Here is a 15161-nt window from a genome sequence, read left to right as displayed (position 1 = left end):
AGAGACACCAACCTCCACATGTCTATCCGCTCCCAAAGGGAATCTACACTTTAATCATATTTAAAGATAGCCCCCAAGTTAACCTATGAGAGGGATAGGCCTTGCAACAGTGAAAACCAAATTTAGCAGTATTTCACTGTTAGGACATATAAAACACATTAGTATATGTCATACCTTAAACATACACTGCACCCTGCCCATGGGGTGCCTTACATGTAAGAAAAGGGAAGGATTAGGCCTGGCAAGTGGGTACACTTGGCAAGTAGAATTGACAGTTTAAAACTACACACACACAGACACTGCAATGGCAGGTCTGAGCCATGTTTACAGAGCTACTCTGGTGGGTGGTGGCACAACCAGTGCTGCAGGCCCACTAGTAGCATTTGATTTACAGGCCCTGGGCACCTCTAGTGCACTGTGCTAGGGACTTACCAGTAAATCAAATATGCCAATCATGGAGAACCAATTAGATACACATTGTGTATAGGAGCACTTGCACTTTAGCACTGGTCAGCAGTGGTAAAGTGCCCAGAGTAACAAAAACAGCAAAAACAGAGTCCAGCACACATCAACCTGGGAAACAGAGGCAAAAAGTTCAGGGAGACCACTCCAAGGATGAAAAGTCTAACATTAATGAAAATTAATTTTGATGGGCTTGAGTACAACAGCATATGGGCACATGGACTGAAAGCATAGTGTGTTTGGGACACATACCATGAACAAACTCTGAGGAAAGTAAGACTGTTGGTCGCATAAACAGACAGTGGATCTCAGCTTTGTCCTATTTGATGAAAGTGGCACTTGCTGTATTAACTCCTGTACTCTTATTTAGTGGTTCCTTCATGCGTGGTATATCATTGAATCGGTCAACTCTCCATATACTGAGCTAGCCCGAACCAGAACCATAAAAGTTGTCACTTTCCCACTTTTGTTCTCTGAAATGGCAGTGGTGCAGGAACAATTTTCTGACTGTTGGTGCTGGACAAAGGCTTTAGCACAAGAAAGTTTAGGGGGTTCTAAAGAGGAGCGAATTAATCAATGGAGCCAAAAACCTTAAAAAGAGGAGCATGTGTTAATGGACGGAAGGACTTGAGTGTGATCAACTCAGCCACCCATCAGAAGAATTGAAGACAAGAAAACTGTGCACCCAAAAAATAATTTTTGTTGTTGCAAGTCACAGTTTTTAATAATAATGCACTGTTGTTTTATACTGAGCATTGCAGCAGTCTGTACAGCTCAGCTGGCTTCTCAACTGCATCATGGGGAAAAATAACTTCTGGTCAGAGAAAGTGACTTTCAGTTCAAAAACACTGATTTTGTTCATGGAACCCATTGAACAACAGTGATAGCGTTGACTCAGTCACACTCTGACTTTGTCTGGCTTTGAAGACCACTCTAGTTTGGTAGGAAGAACATGACTCTTATGGACAGCCTGGAATCCTTGAACCACATCAGAAGCTCCCTCTGCATGCTGTTTGGTATCCAGACTGAGGATAGAGCACCCTGCTTACGATCACAATGTTTTCTCAAGTGTGCCTATGAAGTTCTTTTCTTTTTCTGAATTGCACTTTATTGAAAGTTACATAAGTCCAAATATCACAAACAATGCATTGTTGTACAGTGATACACAGTATATCTTGAGAATAGAGGCATCGGCTGGAGTAATAACACTTGAATCTCAGCGAGCGTTCTGTGGCATAAAAGAGGGCAACACATCGGGGAACATGCTCACAGTAACTTGTATGGGGAGAGGATACGCAGTGTGAATGACCAGCTAAATTGAAGCCATTTAGGCTGCGAGTGGGTCTGGTGATGCGCTGCGATGTTGGAGGTGTGCATGCAGCAGCCCGAGGTAAGTATATATTTATGCCCATGGTCCACGGCATTTGCAAGTACAAATCTGGATCCAGAGCAAAGTTGTATTGTGTTCCCATCTGAACTGTGTGTGTGCTGTTGCGTCATTGACCATAAGCTTCTACTCACATCATCTTCCGCCTGCGTCCACCAAGCATGCATAGGCGGGGGTTGGGGTAAGCAGCTTTCCAGTTCATTGCTATTGCACGTTTCGCAGGCGCGAGTGCTAAATGTATTAACTTGCTACTAGCTTTGTCCGTCTTAGGACGGGGCATGTTCTCAGAGTAGTGCAATGTCGCCCACCAGCCACAAGTGTAAGTAGGTCACACACCTCTCTCCAAAAAGGCTGGAGTGTAGCACATTGCCAGGCCATGTGAAAGAAATCTGACTATTCTGTGTCATCTATGGGGGGGCGATGTTAAATAACCGATTTAGGCTAGGCTATGTCAGGTAGGTCTTATAAATGTCATTAAATTGCGACAGTTTCAGGTGGGCATTTCCAGAAACTTTATGAATGCAGCTTAAGACTGTGGACCAGTCACTGTCTTAAAGGCCAATCTGGAGATCCTGGCTCCATTGTGTCTCAAGGGCTGTCAGAGTTACCACTTTTGCCTCAGTATAATATATATGGTTGTGACCCAATTATGCTTCGGGGTCCACATCAGTAACATATGCAGCGCTCTTATAGACTGGTGCTCCATGGCCTTCGGCATTTGGAGGAAAAATATTAGTCCAAAGCTGCGCAGCACCTACCCGTTGCCTAGATCAACTCAGTGAGCCAACTATTTAACTTGCGGAACACCAGTTGACGTGGTATCAGGGGAATGTTAGCTAATTTATACAAAAGGAGTGGCAGAGTCATCATTTCGGACAATGTTCTGCCTCACAATGAGGATCGTAGGAGTCTTTATGTCAGAAAAAACACGTAACAGTGGAGAGAAGCCAACGTTTTACCAAAGTTTCCCTTGCAAACTTTATCTGGTTGCCTATGAATGTGAATGCCTACCTATTTGAGAGTCTGTAAGGCAGTGGGAATCCATGTACCTTTAAGGTGTTCATGTTTAATCGGATCCTGGAAATGATCTGGTTGCAAGGTGTCAAGACCCCAGGAAGTGTTGGCAACCACCAGGAAATGGTTGTCAATTTGCTTTGAAAATGATGAACCATTTGCTCTGTGGTCAGGATGCATTTTTTTCTTTTAAGTCTGTCCTGTTTAATGGTTTTAACAATGACACTACAAGTGATTAAGATTTTTGTAAAATACCTCTTAAGTTTTGTTTGGTCACTCTTTGACACACTTTGTGGTAGTGCCTGAAAAATGTACAACCTCTTGGGCAGAACTGTTGTGCATGTTATGCATCCTACAGGGAGATGTTATATTTCGCCTCCCCAGCCCAGGTCAACAATTGGGTTTTAATCATTCTGTATAGCATGTGGTAGTTGAGCTGCACAGTGTATGTGGTGTGAGCTCCACATTCAGCTATCTAATGTGCGTTAAAGACCAACGGAATGGTGTGGATCAGCTTAGTTCAATGGCGGTACTCTCATCTAATGTGGCCAAGAGTCCTTTTATTTTGTTCATGTTAACCTTTGAAGCCCACTACCCTCTGGTAGATCTCTAATTCGTTTTTTATCTGTGTGATTAAAAGAGGTGAAGTGGATTACCCAGTGTTAGGAGCTCATTCTCTGCAAACATTGAGATCTTAAACACAACCCTTCCTAGTTTTTCTCTTTTAAAGCTTCCTCTGTCCCCTGTCCCAGATCGAGTGCAAATAGCAGAGACGATAGACGGCACCCTAAGAGCTGCTTTGTCTTAGAGCTGTCATATTCAGACTCTTTAGCAACAATCTTAGATTTGGGAGTCTTTGCTGATGTGTTTTTTACTTTTCTGTGAGCTTTGTTTCTGTAACAGGGTATACTGCCTTCCGCCTCCATGATTGATGGGATAGAGGTCTGTTTTTTTCTCTGCTGAATGGGAAGTGTCCCAGCCATGAAAGCACCTGATGGGACTCACAGTGACCTCCTGTGTGTCTCCTAGGATTGTGGGCCGCTGAGCCTGTGCAATGTATGTACATTTCTGAATGCTGATGTGGTGGGCTTCCAACCTACAGATCTCTGCCTTTGACATCACCACTAGGTGGAATCTGAGGGCAGTCTTCCTTCCTTTAGGGCCCTCACCTCTTTAAGCCTCTAATACCTATTCATCTCCTTGCATGCTGCAGGTCCTCCCGGATAATCTCTTGGGGCCATTTTGGCACCACCAACGAAGCCTCCTCTGTTCGCCAAGTGCTGCTTCCTGGGCAAGCCAGGTACGGCCTCTCAGCCGCGGCCAGGCACTTTCCCTTGGTTTGGACTGTTCGATCTCTCCCAGCCCGCCGGCCTGAGCTGACAACCATTGCCGCTGCTCCCAACCTGGCCATCGATTTAGGGCATTCAGTTGATGTCATGGGGAGTTAAAATCCTGCCCCTGGTCTCTGCTCTCAGCCTGGTCCTCTCACGTTTGCGTCTGCCCGGTGTCTGTCGTCTTCTTTCGGCTCTGCATCTGCGGGCCTTCTAGGGCGCAACTGACCACAATATCGTCAGCATTCCGTGTTAGACCCGGAGGCCCAATTTCAATGGTTTATACCAGGATGTCTCCAAAGATTTGCTTTATTTTAGCATGCCAAGGGCCGGGGCAGAGGACAAATTGAGTGACATACTCAACCACCATCTTGGCCACGCTCCCCTAATTTTTATTTTTATTGTTGGAGTTTTCAATAGAGAAGGCGAAGCATTCTTTCAAATACTGTTTGTTCAACTTTCTTCTCTGCATTTGGAGAATTGTTGCTCACTTCCAGGGTCACATTTTTGAATTTGTAGCAGTGTAGAGAAAGAAGATGGTGGACTGCGGTAGGCTTTGGGTCAGATTATAAGAGAGACAATGAACAGTTACTGGTCCCGTTTTGTACTGAGTCAGAACTTTCTTAGTGCAGGGTGAAGGGGGCCTTTTCTATCAAAAGGAGGATCTCAAACTTTTCTTTGCCCTTCTTGATTAAGGTAAGATGAATCTGGTGCTGTTGGGATTTAAAGTCCTGTGACTTTATTATACAACTTTTGGGGGTGGGCTTTGTTGAACAAACACTGTAAACCAGAGGGGGGGGGGTGGCCTCACTGCTATCAGGAAGGACCACCTGAGGGGGTTTAGTGGCCAAGAAAACAACAATGGCAATATCTTTTAGCACCAAGAGTCACTTTGTTGGGAGGCACTGACTTTACAAACACTCTTAACATATGATACAATAAGACAGTGGACTCCAAAGAGATGAATCAAAATGTTAATGATCATTAGAGTACAAGAGGAGCAAGCACAATCTAAAGACAAAGCGAGGCTGCATGATCATTACTGACTCAGTCATGGGCAGTGGAGAGGAAGTGGCAGGGACATGTGAACAGGCAGGATCCAGAGTAGGAGTGGTCCTGTCTGGAAACACTTGCAGCAAGGGTTGGATGGAAGACTCCATGGTAATGGCTGGGCGACGCGTGTTGTATATTACATGCTACTGGGACAAGCATTGTTACAGCCCCTTATCCCGGCAGGCCACAGTATAGCCATAAAGGCGCTACATGGCTTACGTAGCCTGGAAGTATGGAGACCTTCAGTATTTAACACTCACTCACTGTTGGGTACGTGCAGTGGGGTCCCTGAAAGGATGGTATCCAGCAATGGCTGTCTTGCTTACTACTCGTAAATAAGTACATTTACCTAAACATTACCACGGTTATCATACAGCCATGTCATACGAACATGTATGTCATTCGCAGAGAGATCTATCAGACGTCACCACACTCAGTCCAGCCCTTATGACACTCACCCAGAAATGAGGTTTTTGATCAGTGTTCCTTCTGTTTCACACTGGAAATGGGTCACATGCACACTGTCTGCGAGCTTTAGGGGCTTCACCCATCCCCTGCTGTGAGAACATAGACAAACAAATGAAGCAAACCGTGCCTGGTAAGAGAGTGTAAGGGATAAACTTCCTGTGACCTTACCTGTGTGCAGGCCCATGCCGCTCCGTGGAAGAGCGATGCTCTACTCCATGACCCCCGATTTCCTGTTGGCAGTGCGCACCATTGCTGTCCTTGAGAGGAAATGTTCATCAATGACCCATGAATGCAGGCCGATAACTCCTAACAAGTCAAAGCTCTTTCCCCGAAGACAGACTCTTCCAGCCACAGCACTGCAGACCTACCCTCGAAGCGTGCTTTGGGGACGAAGTGGACATTGACTCAGTAGCCGGCTCTAGGGACAGTGCCGCTTGCAGCTGGACCTGTACATGCAGTGCCACAGCCACTGGATGGCAGCCACATAGACCTGTAAATGAGGCCCTTGCCCTCTTGCTAGAAACAAGTCCAGGGTCCAATGGGTTGTTTAGCCTTGTCCTCAAAAGAAGGCACTACTACAGAACAAAGAGGTCCAGGGGGAATCTGCCCCCAGCAGCTTGAGCTATCCTGCTGTGCTTGGGTCCCCAGGGGTCCTGTTCTGTCTCCTGGGAGAGACCCTGACAGGCTACAGCTCTCCAGTGCTGTGGGACTGTCCACCACCCTCCGCGTGGTGACTACTCAACCAAACTGTTCTTTCCTTAGGCAGGCCCAGCTACTCCTTCACAGACACACCCAGGTGTGTAGCTTTATGGAGGTGTTTGGGGTGTTACAGCCCCCCTCCTCATCCATAAATTTATAAATGTATTTTCTGACAAATAGTTGGGTACAGGAGCTTTCAGTCGGGCATGGTGAGATATCTGTTGGATTTCAACAGAAATGTTTGCATTCATAGACCAAAAAACGCACACACATTCTCTCCCTCTCTGTTTTGCAAGTCCTCACAAATATTAGTTATCTTACATAATATTTTCTTTTTTTTCTTAGTACTCCTACCAATCCACATTCCTCTCCGCCTTCCACTGCCCCTAGGCCCTTCTTATGCACCCTTCTTCTCCTATAATGTATTTAAACATTATATCCCAGCCTGATTGTCAGAAAATCTAAAGCTCACCCATTCCCCAATCTTACTGACCAAGCTACGCCCCTGGGCACACAACCAGTCAGTCACCTGCAAGTACAGGCATTCAGGCTGGGTTCTTCCTAGGCATAACACAGATTGCCTCTGTTACTCAGGCATGAATGTGTCCCTCTCTCTAGGCACACCAAATGTTGCCCCCTTGAAGAGTGTGATGCCAAAGCCGAACACAGACCTGTGGTCCACTCTCCGACCACACTCACTTGTACTCCTGTGGGTAGTATGGTGGAATAGCCTAGAGCTGATCTTCGCTTTCCGCAGCCAACAAGAGATCTTCTGGAGCCTAACTCCAAGTGTGGGAATAGTGTCTTGAATAAACCATTGGTTCTTCTCTCCCCTGAACTTGTGGTTTTCTTTTCTCCTAAATGCAAGAGATGTGTTTGTATGGTTTTTGCTACAGCCTTTGATAATGGTATTTGACCCTGAGTTAACTGGTTTGACCACTAGGCCACATATAACATGGACTGTCTGTTTCCACAGATACGTGACATAAAGACCCTGAAAACAGTGACCTTCCAAGGAAACCACTTGTTCTACTGGGAGTCCATGGGAAGTCGCGCTGACATTGAGTTCCAGGGGGACTTCTCGCAGGACCGCGTCAGCTTCAGAGCCCAATACTGGACACTGGAACCCAGGACGCTGAAGAAGAGGAACACGCAGCATGGATGACCCTCCAAACTAGTTTGGACTGATACATCTCGCACCCGCTATGAAGCTGAAGGTTTGTAGAGTTTTTGAAGCTAAGAAACTTCCTACCTGGACTGAGAATGGAAGCAGCATGTTTCTGATCTGACCAAGGCTTTAGACATGCCAAAAGGAGACGCTGTGTAAGTTTGGTTCTCCAAACCTATTCATTTGATTTCAGTCTATAACAGCAGTGCTGCAGGAAAAGGCCCTTCTCTTGTACGCAGCATCAAACCTGAGCCAAAAAGACATTAATGTGACCTTCATATTGCAAAATAGTTAAGTAATATACTTTCCTGTTCCCTCCTAGGGTGTCTGTGATGCCATAAGCATTTGTTTGCTTGGCCATGGATTTGTATGCAAAAAATAAAATATTGCAACAAATGGTATTTGAAGTTGTAAAATGCTTCGAAATGTTTATAGAAAAACATAAAACCACCACCCAGAAACCTACCTGCGGACACTATCACATAAATAAATAAGCACCGCAAAGCCAATAGGTCTCACCTATACAAGAGCTAATGGCTTTGGCAATGTATTTTTGCCTAGATGTACATCTGTGTGGCTGCTATTCAGCATGGCTAAACGTTAGTGGCGTGGAGCGTCATTGTGTGGGAGTGTTGTGTTGTACAGGGAGAGTAGAGTGACGTAGAGTTGAGCAGAGGGGAGTAGATATTAATAGTTCAGTGGCAAAGAGTGTTGTAGAGTGGTAGAGGGTGGGGTGGGGTGGGTTGTGGTGGATTGATGTAGTAGGGTGAATTAGAGTAGAGAGGGTGGACTGAATGGAGTGGGGTGGATTGGGATGCAGTGGATTGGATTGGGGTGGTTTAGAATGCAGTGATTTGAAGTGGGGATAGTGAAGTAGATTGGACTAGAGTGGAGTAGGGTGGATTGAAGTGGGGTTGACTGGATTGAATTGGGAGTGGGTTGGAGCTGGAGGTTTGGATTGGGGTGGAATGGAGTGGGGAGAATGGTGGTGCGGTGGACGGACTGGGGTGGGTTGGATTGTTGTGGGGTGGGTGCATTGCACTGAGGTGAGTGGATTGCACTGAGGTGGGGTGGATTGGAGTGAGGTGAACTGGACTGGAGTGGGATGGATTGGACTGGAGTGGGGTGGACTGCATTGGGCTGGATTGGTTGGACTGGGGTGGGGTTGGGTGGAATGGGGTGAGATGGAATGGAGTGGGGTGGATTGGATTGGGTAGTGTGGACTGGATTGACTGGGATAGACTGGATGAGGTGAATTGGAGTGGGTTGGGTTGGGTGGTTTGGAGTGTGATGGGTGGATTGGAGTAGAATGGATTTTTTGTAGCAGTGTGGAGTGAATTGTATTTGAGTGGACTGGATTTGAGTAGGGTATTGGAGTGGGTTGGAGTGGACTGGACTGTAGTGGGTTGGATTGGATTGCAGTGGATGGTTTGGAATGGGGTGGTTTAGAATGGAGTGGATTGGGTTGGATTTAGTGGGATGAATTGGATTAAGTGGAGTGTATTCGATTGGTGTTTGGTGTATTCAATTTGTGTGGGTTGTGTCGGTTGGATTAAGGTGGTTTGGAGTGGAATGCACTGGACAGGAGCAGGGTGGATTCAGGCGGACTGTATTGGAGTGGAGTGGAGTGAGTTAAGGTGAAATGGTTTGGAGTGGGGTGGACTGAACTGGGGGGGTGTGCATTGGATTGCGGTGTATTGGGGTAGTGTTGGGTGGATTGGAGTAGAGTGGGATTGTTTTTGATTAGAGTGGAGCAGTCTGTTTTAGGTTGAAGTGGGTCCAATTTTTTGGGATTGAAGTGGGGCAGATTTTTTGGGATTGGAGTGGGGCAGGCTGTTTTGGATTGGAGTGGTGAGATTGTTTTGGATTGGTAGTGGGGCAGATTGTTTGGTTAGCAGTGGAGCAGAAGGGAGTGGGGTAGATTGTTTTGGATTGGAGTGGGGCAGATTTGTTTAGGGCAGATTGTTTTGGATTGGGGCAGACTAGAGTGGGGTAGATTATTATGCATTGGAGTGGGGCAGATTGTTTTGGATTAGAATGGGGTAGACTGTTTTGGATTGGAGTAGGGCAGATTGTTTCGGATTGGAGTGGGGCAGATTTCTTTGGATTGGAGTGGGAAGATTGTTTTGGAATGGAGTGGGGCAAATTGTTTTGGACTGGAGTGGGGCTGATTGTTTTGGATTGGAGTGGGGCAGATTGTTCTGGAGTGGGGCTGATTGTTTCAGATTGAAGTAGGGCATTAGTTTTGGATTGGAGTGGGACAGATAGGAATGGGGAAGATTGTTTTTAAGTTCAAGTGGGACAAATTTGAGTGGGGCAGATTGTTCTGGATTAGAGTAGGGGTATTGGAGTGGGGCAGTTCGGATTATGGCAGATTAATGTCGGGTGCATTGTGCCATGCTGCATGACTATGTGTTAAAGCATCATTTTGAAAATGACACATAAAAAAGAAACAATGTTGCTTTTCAATATTTAGAACAAGATAATTGTTATCTTCAGAGAACTACACCAACAAGCAAAAACAAAACAAAACATGAGTGCAAAGTCAGAAAAGAAGACTTGGCAAAATAAATCTAAACATTTTAACTATAGAAAATACAACTTTGCAATTTTGTTTGTTCTGCTAAGCACGTTTTTGTGAGTCATGAGCCTTTTGTTTGCAGGGCACTAGAAGTTAAAAAGAAGAAAATAGTACTTCAATCTTGTTTGGAGCAGTTGGCAGCACTGATTGAGTTGAATCAGTCAGTGCTTGGTCTCTGCTCCACGGATGGGAAAGGAAATGATGGTATGCCAGCAGTTACCAACTGCGATGATGCTGTAAAGAAGAGTGCTACACAATCCAACAAATAATAAGCAACAGGAGGGCTCAAACCCATTTCTAAATACAACAGGTTCTCCCGAGCAATGCTATCGCAGGTTCAACCCTAAAAAGAATAAATGCAGCCACCAGAACTGGGCAGCCACATGCTTGGAATAAAAACATGAATTTAAAATAAATTAACTATTGAGTAAACTTTTAAATTAACAGTACTGGCGCTTCCTAGCAGGCATGTGCACTTAGAGCAAGTTTAGAAACCATTTTTATTGCAGTGTGTCACAAGAAAATATGAATCTTGTGGATCAGATAAAGGGTACTACTGGCTTTGAATTGCTGTTACCATAATATATGGATTAAACACATAAGCATGACTAAAAACAATAAGAAAAGGTAAAGAATGGAAAGGAGAAGCATTGTGAAAGTGCTGAGGTCCTAGCCTGGCCTCGAAGTGCACTTGTTCTGTTTGGCAGATGTGTAAGTGAGCAGGTAAGCGAGCCAGTAGATGAAGTCGGCTGACCCACTGCCCCATGTTGGGGGTGCAGTGAGCGGAACCAAAATGTGATTGACAGTTGAACAGACCAGTAGAAGAAGAGGGCTGCTCTCTATGCATGTATGTAGTTTGTATTTACGATTTTTTTTTATTTCATTACATGAAGCCGACAAGACAGCAAAAGCTGCCTCTGTGCCTGATCTAATGGTCTGCCCAAGATGACACAGTTTGTTAGCATCTAGACAGGAAGCTGAACTCAGGGCTTCAAACACAGCACACAGTGGTTGTTACAGCAGTGAGTGAATTCTTAGCTCTGTGCTCCCCTTTCCAACAGATCGCTGAGGCGGATCACATTACCAGACAATAAAACAATGTGTGTTACATATTACTGTCAATTGTGTCATGGATCTTTTTAATTTTCCCAAACTTCCTGTGGAAATCATTAAATGCCCTGCTGAGGAGACTGGCCAAATTTGTGAACCTTAAATGACGGCTCTTTTCTGTTCCCAGAGAAGTTTGCTAAGCATCAAAAACAAACAAGTGATTTGCGAGTTATTTATTTGGTAATTGAGGAATCTTGAGAGCGTCTGATTAATGTTCTAAAGTTGTGTGATTTCATTTAGGACCTGTTTAGTGCCACAGCCACTAACAGATCTATTCTGGCACTGAAGGGGGCGTGGCTAACATAGGTGGGGCAGGAAGGAGAATAAGTGAGAAAACAGATGCATGATGGACAATCAACAAAATAAGAAAGTGTTAGGAGCCTTCTTAGAAGAAAGATGTCCCTAGGTGCTGAGTTTGTGGCCTGAGTATTATAAGGACCTACCTCCATTACTCAGAAGTTTGCACTGTGGAGCCTGCAGCAAAGAGGCGAGACTAGCATTCAGGGGCCTGGCGGCTGTGTACTCAGAAATTTTCCCAAACATGGCAATGATTTACGACCAAAAATATCCCTCACCATAATGCAACGTGCCTTGGAGTGGATCATCTTCTTCACAGGGAGCTATTGTAAATGAGCACAGAGGAATGAGTGTGGCCCAAGTAAAGCCCTTCGCAATAATCGATACGGCTTGCTACATAAGTAGATATGACCTTAGCCTGGTGGCGCTTGGGAACAGATCTTCCCAACACATGGAGCGCTTGAAGGTAAGAAGAAGAGACCAAGTTGATCTGTCTGCTGGCAGAATAATCTTAATACAGCAAGACACCTAAAGGCTACATCTTAACATCAGGAATTAAGAAGTGCCTGATGAAGGCCAGATATTACTATTTAAGGAGAGTTTACATCAACCTATCAGCAGCAGTTGCTTTTGTTACCATTCAGTTTCAAAGGAACTGTAGCTCATCCAATGCTTCATGGTGGATAGACATGATGGTAAATTTGTTAGATTACCAGGGGCATGCTCAGACGTACAGTGAACGGTGTGCCTTCTGCAAACGACTGTGCTAAGAAGCTGTGAGATCTAATCAGCTGAGTTAGAAGTTTTACATAGACTTTGAAGATCATGTTGGACAATGGGGAGCCCGGTGGGGGCTCCAGATTCCATTGCAAGGATCTTTAGAGAAACAGGAGGAGAACCAAGCCATCTCTGTCATAGAGACCCCTCTCCCTAAGCCTCGATCTAGGTATGGGATGTTCCACAGTGTTGAGCATGGCAGACAAATTAAGTATGGTCACAATGCTGCATCCCCATCATCCCGATGGCTCTTAACTAATCCCCTGCGAGCATCAGAGCTTTTCTGTGCCCCTACCTGGGTTAAAGTCTAACTGCCGTGAGCTCATAATGTCCATGATGTTGCAACTCCCTCCAAGTCTTTACCCAAGAAGGGTGCAATGTAAAAAGATGATAATCGTTTGTGACAGCCACCTAGCGAGTTCTCCTTAGGGTGCAGAGAAATAACCCCCATCTTCCATTGTGTTTGCAGACTTCCTCCTAATACAGACAAGTCAATAACTCTGTAAGACGGGAGATGAATACTGGTGGAAAGAATTGAAAGACAGGCACGAGGCACATAGGGGGTCATTCTGACCATGGCGGTAATTACCGCCATGGCGGAGGTCGGCGGTAGCACCGCCAACAGGCTGGCGGTGCACCGCTGGGCATTCTGACCGCGGCGGTTCAGCCGCGGCCAGAAACGGAAAGTCGGCGGTGTACCTCTGACTTTCCGCTGCCCGTCTGAATCCTCCATGGCGGCGGAGCGCGCTCCGCCGCCATGGGGATTCTGACACCCCCTACCGCCATCCTGTTCATGGCGGCTCTCCCGCCATGAACAGGATGGCGGTAGGGGGTGCCGCGGGGCCCCTGGGGGCCCCTGCCGTGCCCATGCCAATGGCATGGGCACGGCAGGGGCCCCCGTAAGAGGGCCCCAAAAAGTATTTCAGTGTCTGCCCAGCAGACACTGAAATACGCGACGGGTGCAACTGCACCCGTCGCACCTTCCCACTCCGCCGGCTCAATTCTGAGCCGGCATCCTAGTGGGAAAGTTGATTTGCCCTGGGCTGGCGGGCAGTCTTTTGGCGGCCGCCCGCCAGCACAGGGCAAATGTCAGAATCACCGCCGCGGTCTTTCGACCGCGGTGCGGTGTTCTGACGGCGGTACCTTGGCGGCCGGCCTCCCCCGTCCGCAAAGGTCAGAATGACCCCCATAATGTCTTGGGAACCAGATTTGATTTGGTCAGAATTTCCAACACCTCTTAAAATGAAACTTTACTATGTACTTGGCAAAATAGTAGTAAGAACTGTTTCATCCTTGGGGCTGCAATATGTACAATTATGTTTAGGTACTGTCTTGACACAATTGGTTGTGTAAGCCCATCAGCACTACTCCTGTTTTACTGCTGTGAGACTTCAGAGCTGGGTTTTGGTGTTGAGGGTGCATCTAAAGTGCACCCCTCTTTGTCAGAGTAGCTACTGCCCTCTCAACCGAGGCTCTGAGAGACTGCCAGTGGTGGCAGCACAATCTACCATCATGGGTACCCTACTTTTTGTTATCAATATCCTTTAGAAGGGATAGCTACCAACTCCTTCCTTATAAATTAGGCACAGTCTCCCGTAACTGGAGTTCCTTACCTCCACAATGTCAGAGACATGCATGAATAATGTCTTCATGTGTGTTGGTTTCATGCTTGACCCAAATAAGGCAAACGAGGAGTCTGTTTGATACATCTTGCTTGTGTTATACAAGGTGGCGGTTGCCTTTGTGTGATGCTGTAAATGTCCATTGATGTCTCTGTGGCCTACACAAACACATCACCTACACTGACACATCACCTATGCTCCTTCGCCAATCCAGTAGCCTCTGTGGTTTGGGGGAAGAAGCCTTCTGAAGTAGCTTCGGACTTCCTGCCAAAGTAAAACCCAAGTTTTACTTTGAAGACATTCCAGGTCCTGTTTGGAACTAAATGTTTCTTTAGTTCTTAAACTTCTGTCTGGAGCCATTCACCTGAGCCAGAGTAAACCATTCTTAAGAGAGGTGACATAGCTGCCTAAACGTGAACATGAGACCCCTTCCAAGAGCTGGAGGGTCCTCGGTAAAATTCAAAGGTGCAGAGCACTTGATTTGCCTCCTGGCCTGGCATCAGGGAATGATACCATTGGCAGCCTCATCAAGTACTTTATTCTACCTCGGTGGCTTGACAACCAAGGATGTCCTGTGCATAAACACTGCAGGGTGTCACTTTTTACTCGACCATGTCCTCCCCCGCCCCCACATAGCATTATTATATGCGACGTGCTATACAACACTTCATAATATTGGCTGAAGAGCGGAATCGCCCATTGGCTGATGGTTCCATATTCTCTCAGAGTTGAAGACGCCCTGAGATGCCGCCACCTTTTCTCTAAAGTGAAATGCCAGGATTTTACCTCCAGATTTATAAACTAGTTGCGTAGGTAGCCCTCTTGTTGCTGAATGTGTCACATAATTTTCTCATTAGGTTGCCCTTTAAATCTTAGCTCTGACTATAATCAGCTTCAGATATGGGATTTCTGTTGGCTCTTTCTCTGCCTGCACATGAATGATCCTAACGCTGAGGGCAGATCGCCAGCTGCTAACCAGTGTTAATACAGCTATATCATTAATATGAAACATGACAAATCAAAGCAGAGGTGGAAAATGTGCCCTTCCAATGAACTACCATCAGAAGGATAAAAGCCACAGGAGCACAACATGGTGGAAATGTTTTTGCCAGTGGTAGGTTTGGTTGTAGCAATCCCATCAATGGCAGATATATTACATCTGATGACTACTGGATGGTTTTATATTGCAATT

At 46.0% G+C, this 15161-nt stretch overlaps 1 protein-coding gene across 4 annotated transcripts in view; it reads left to right on the top strand.

Annotated features, from left to right (window-relative positions):
* ADAMTS13 (ADAM metallopeptidase with thrombospondin type 1 motif 13) overlaps positions 1 to 7983 on the top strand; it is a 177071-nt gene extending 169088 nt beyond the window's left edge. For 3 of the 4 annotated variants that reach the window (XM_069241792.1, XM_069241795.1, XM_069241793.1), the window contains exon 31: positions 7391 to 7721. In XM_069241792.1, coding sequence (XP_069097893.1) covers positions 7391 to 7579 — 189 coding nt within the window. In that variant the 3' untranslated portion in view covers positions 7580 to 7721. Of the gene's footprint in view, positions 1 to 7390 lie in introns of all 4 variants that reach the window. The other variant, XM_069241794.1, reaches the window with a different exon arrangement.
* Positions 7984 to 15161: the final 7178 nt, after the last annotated feature.

This window comes from Pleurodeles waltl, chromosome 6 (assembly GCF_031143425.1).
Source record: "Pleurodeles waltl isolate 20211129_DDA chromosome 6, aPleWal1.hap1.20221129, whole genome shotgun sequence".
Classification (NCBI taxonomy): domain Eukaryota; kingdom Metazoa; phylum Chordata; class Amphibia; order Caudata; family Salamandridae; genus Pleurodeles; species Pleurodeles waltl.
The sequence above is the reverse complement of the archived record's forward strand: the minus strand, read 5'-3'. Positions and strand labels throughout refer to the sequence as shown.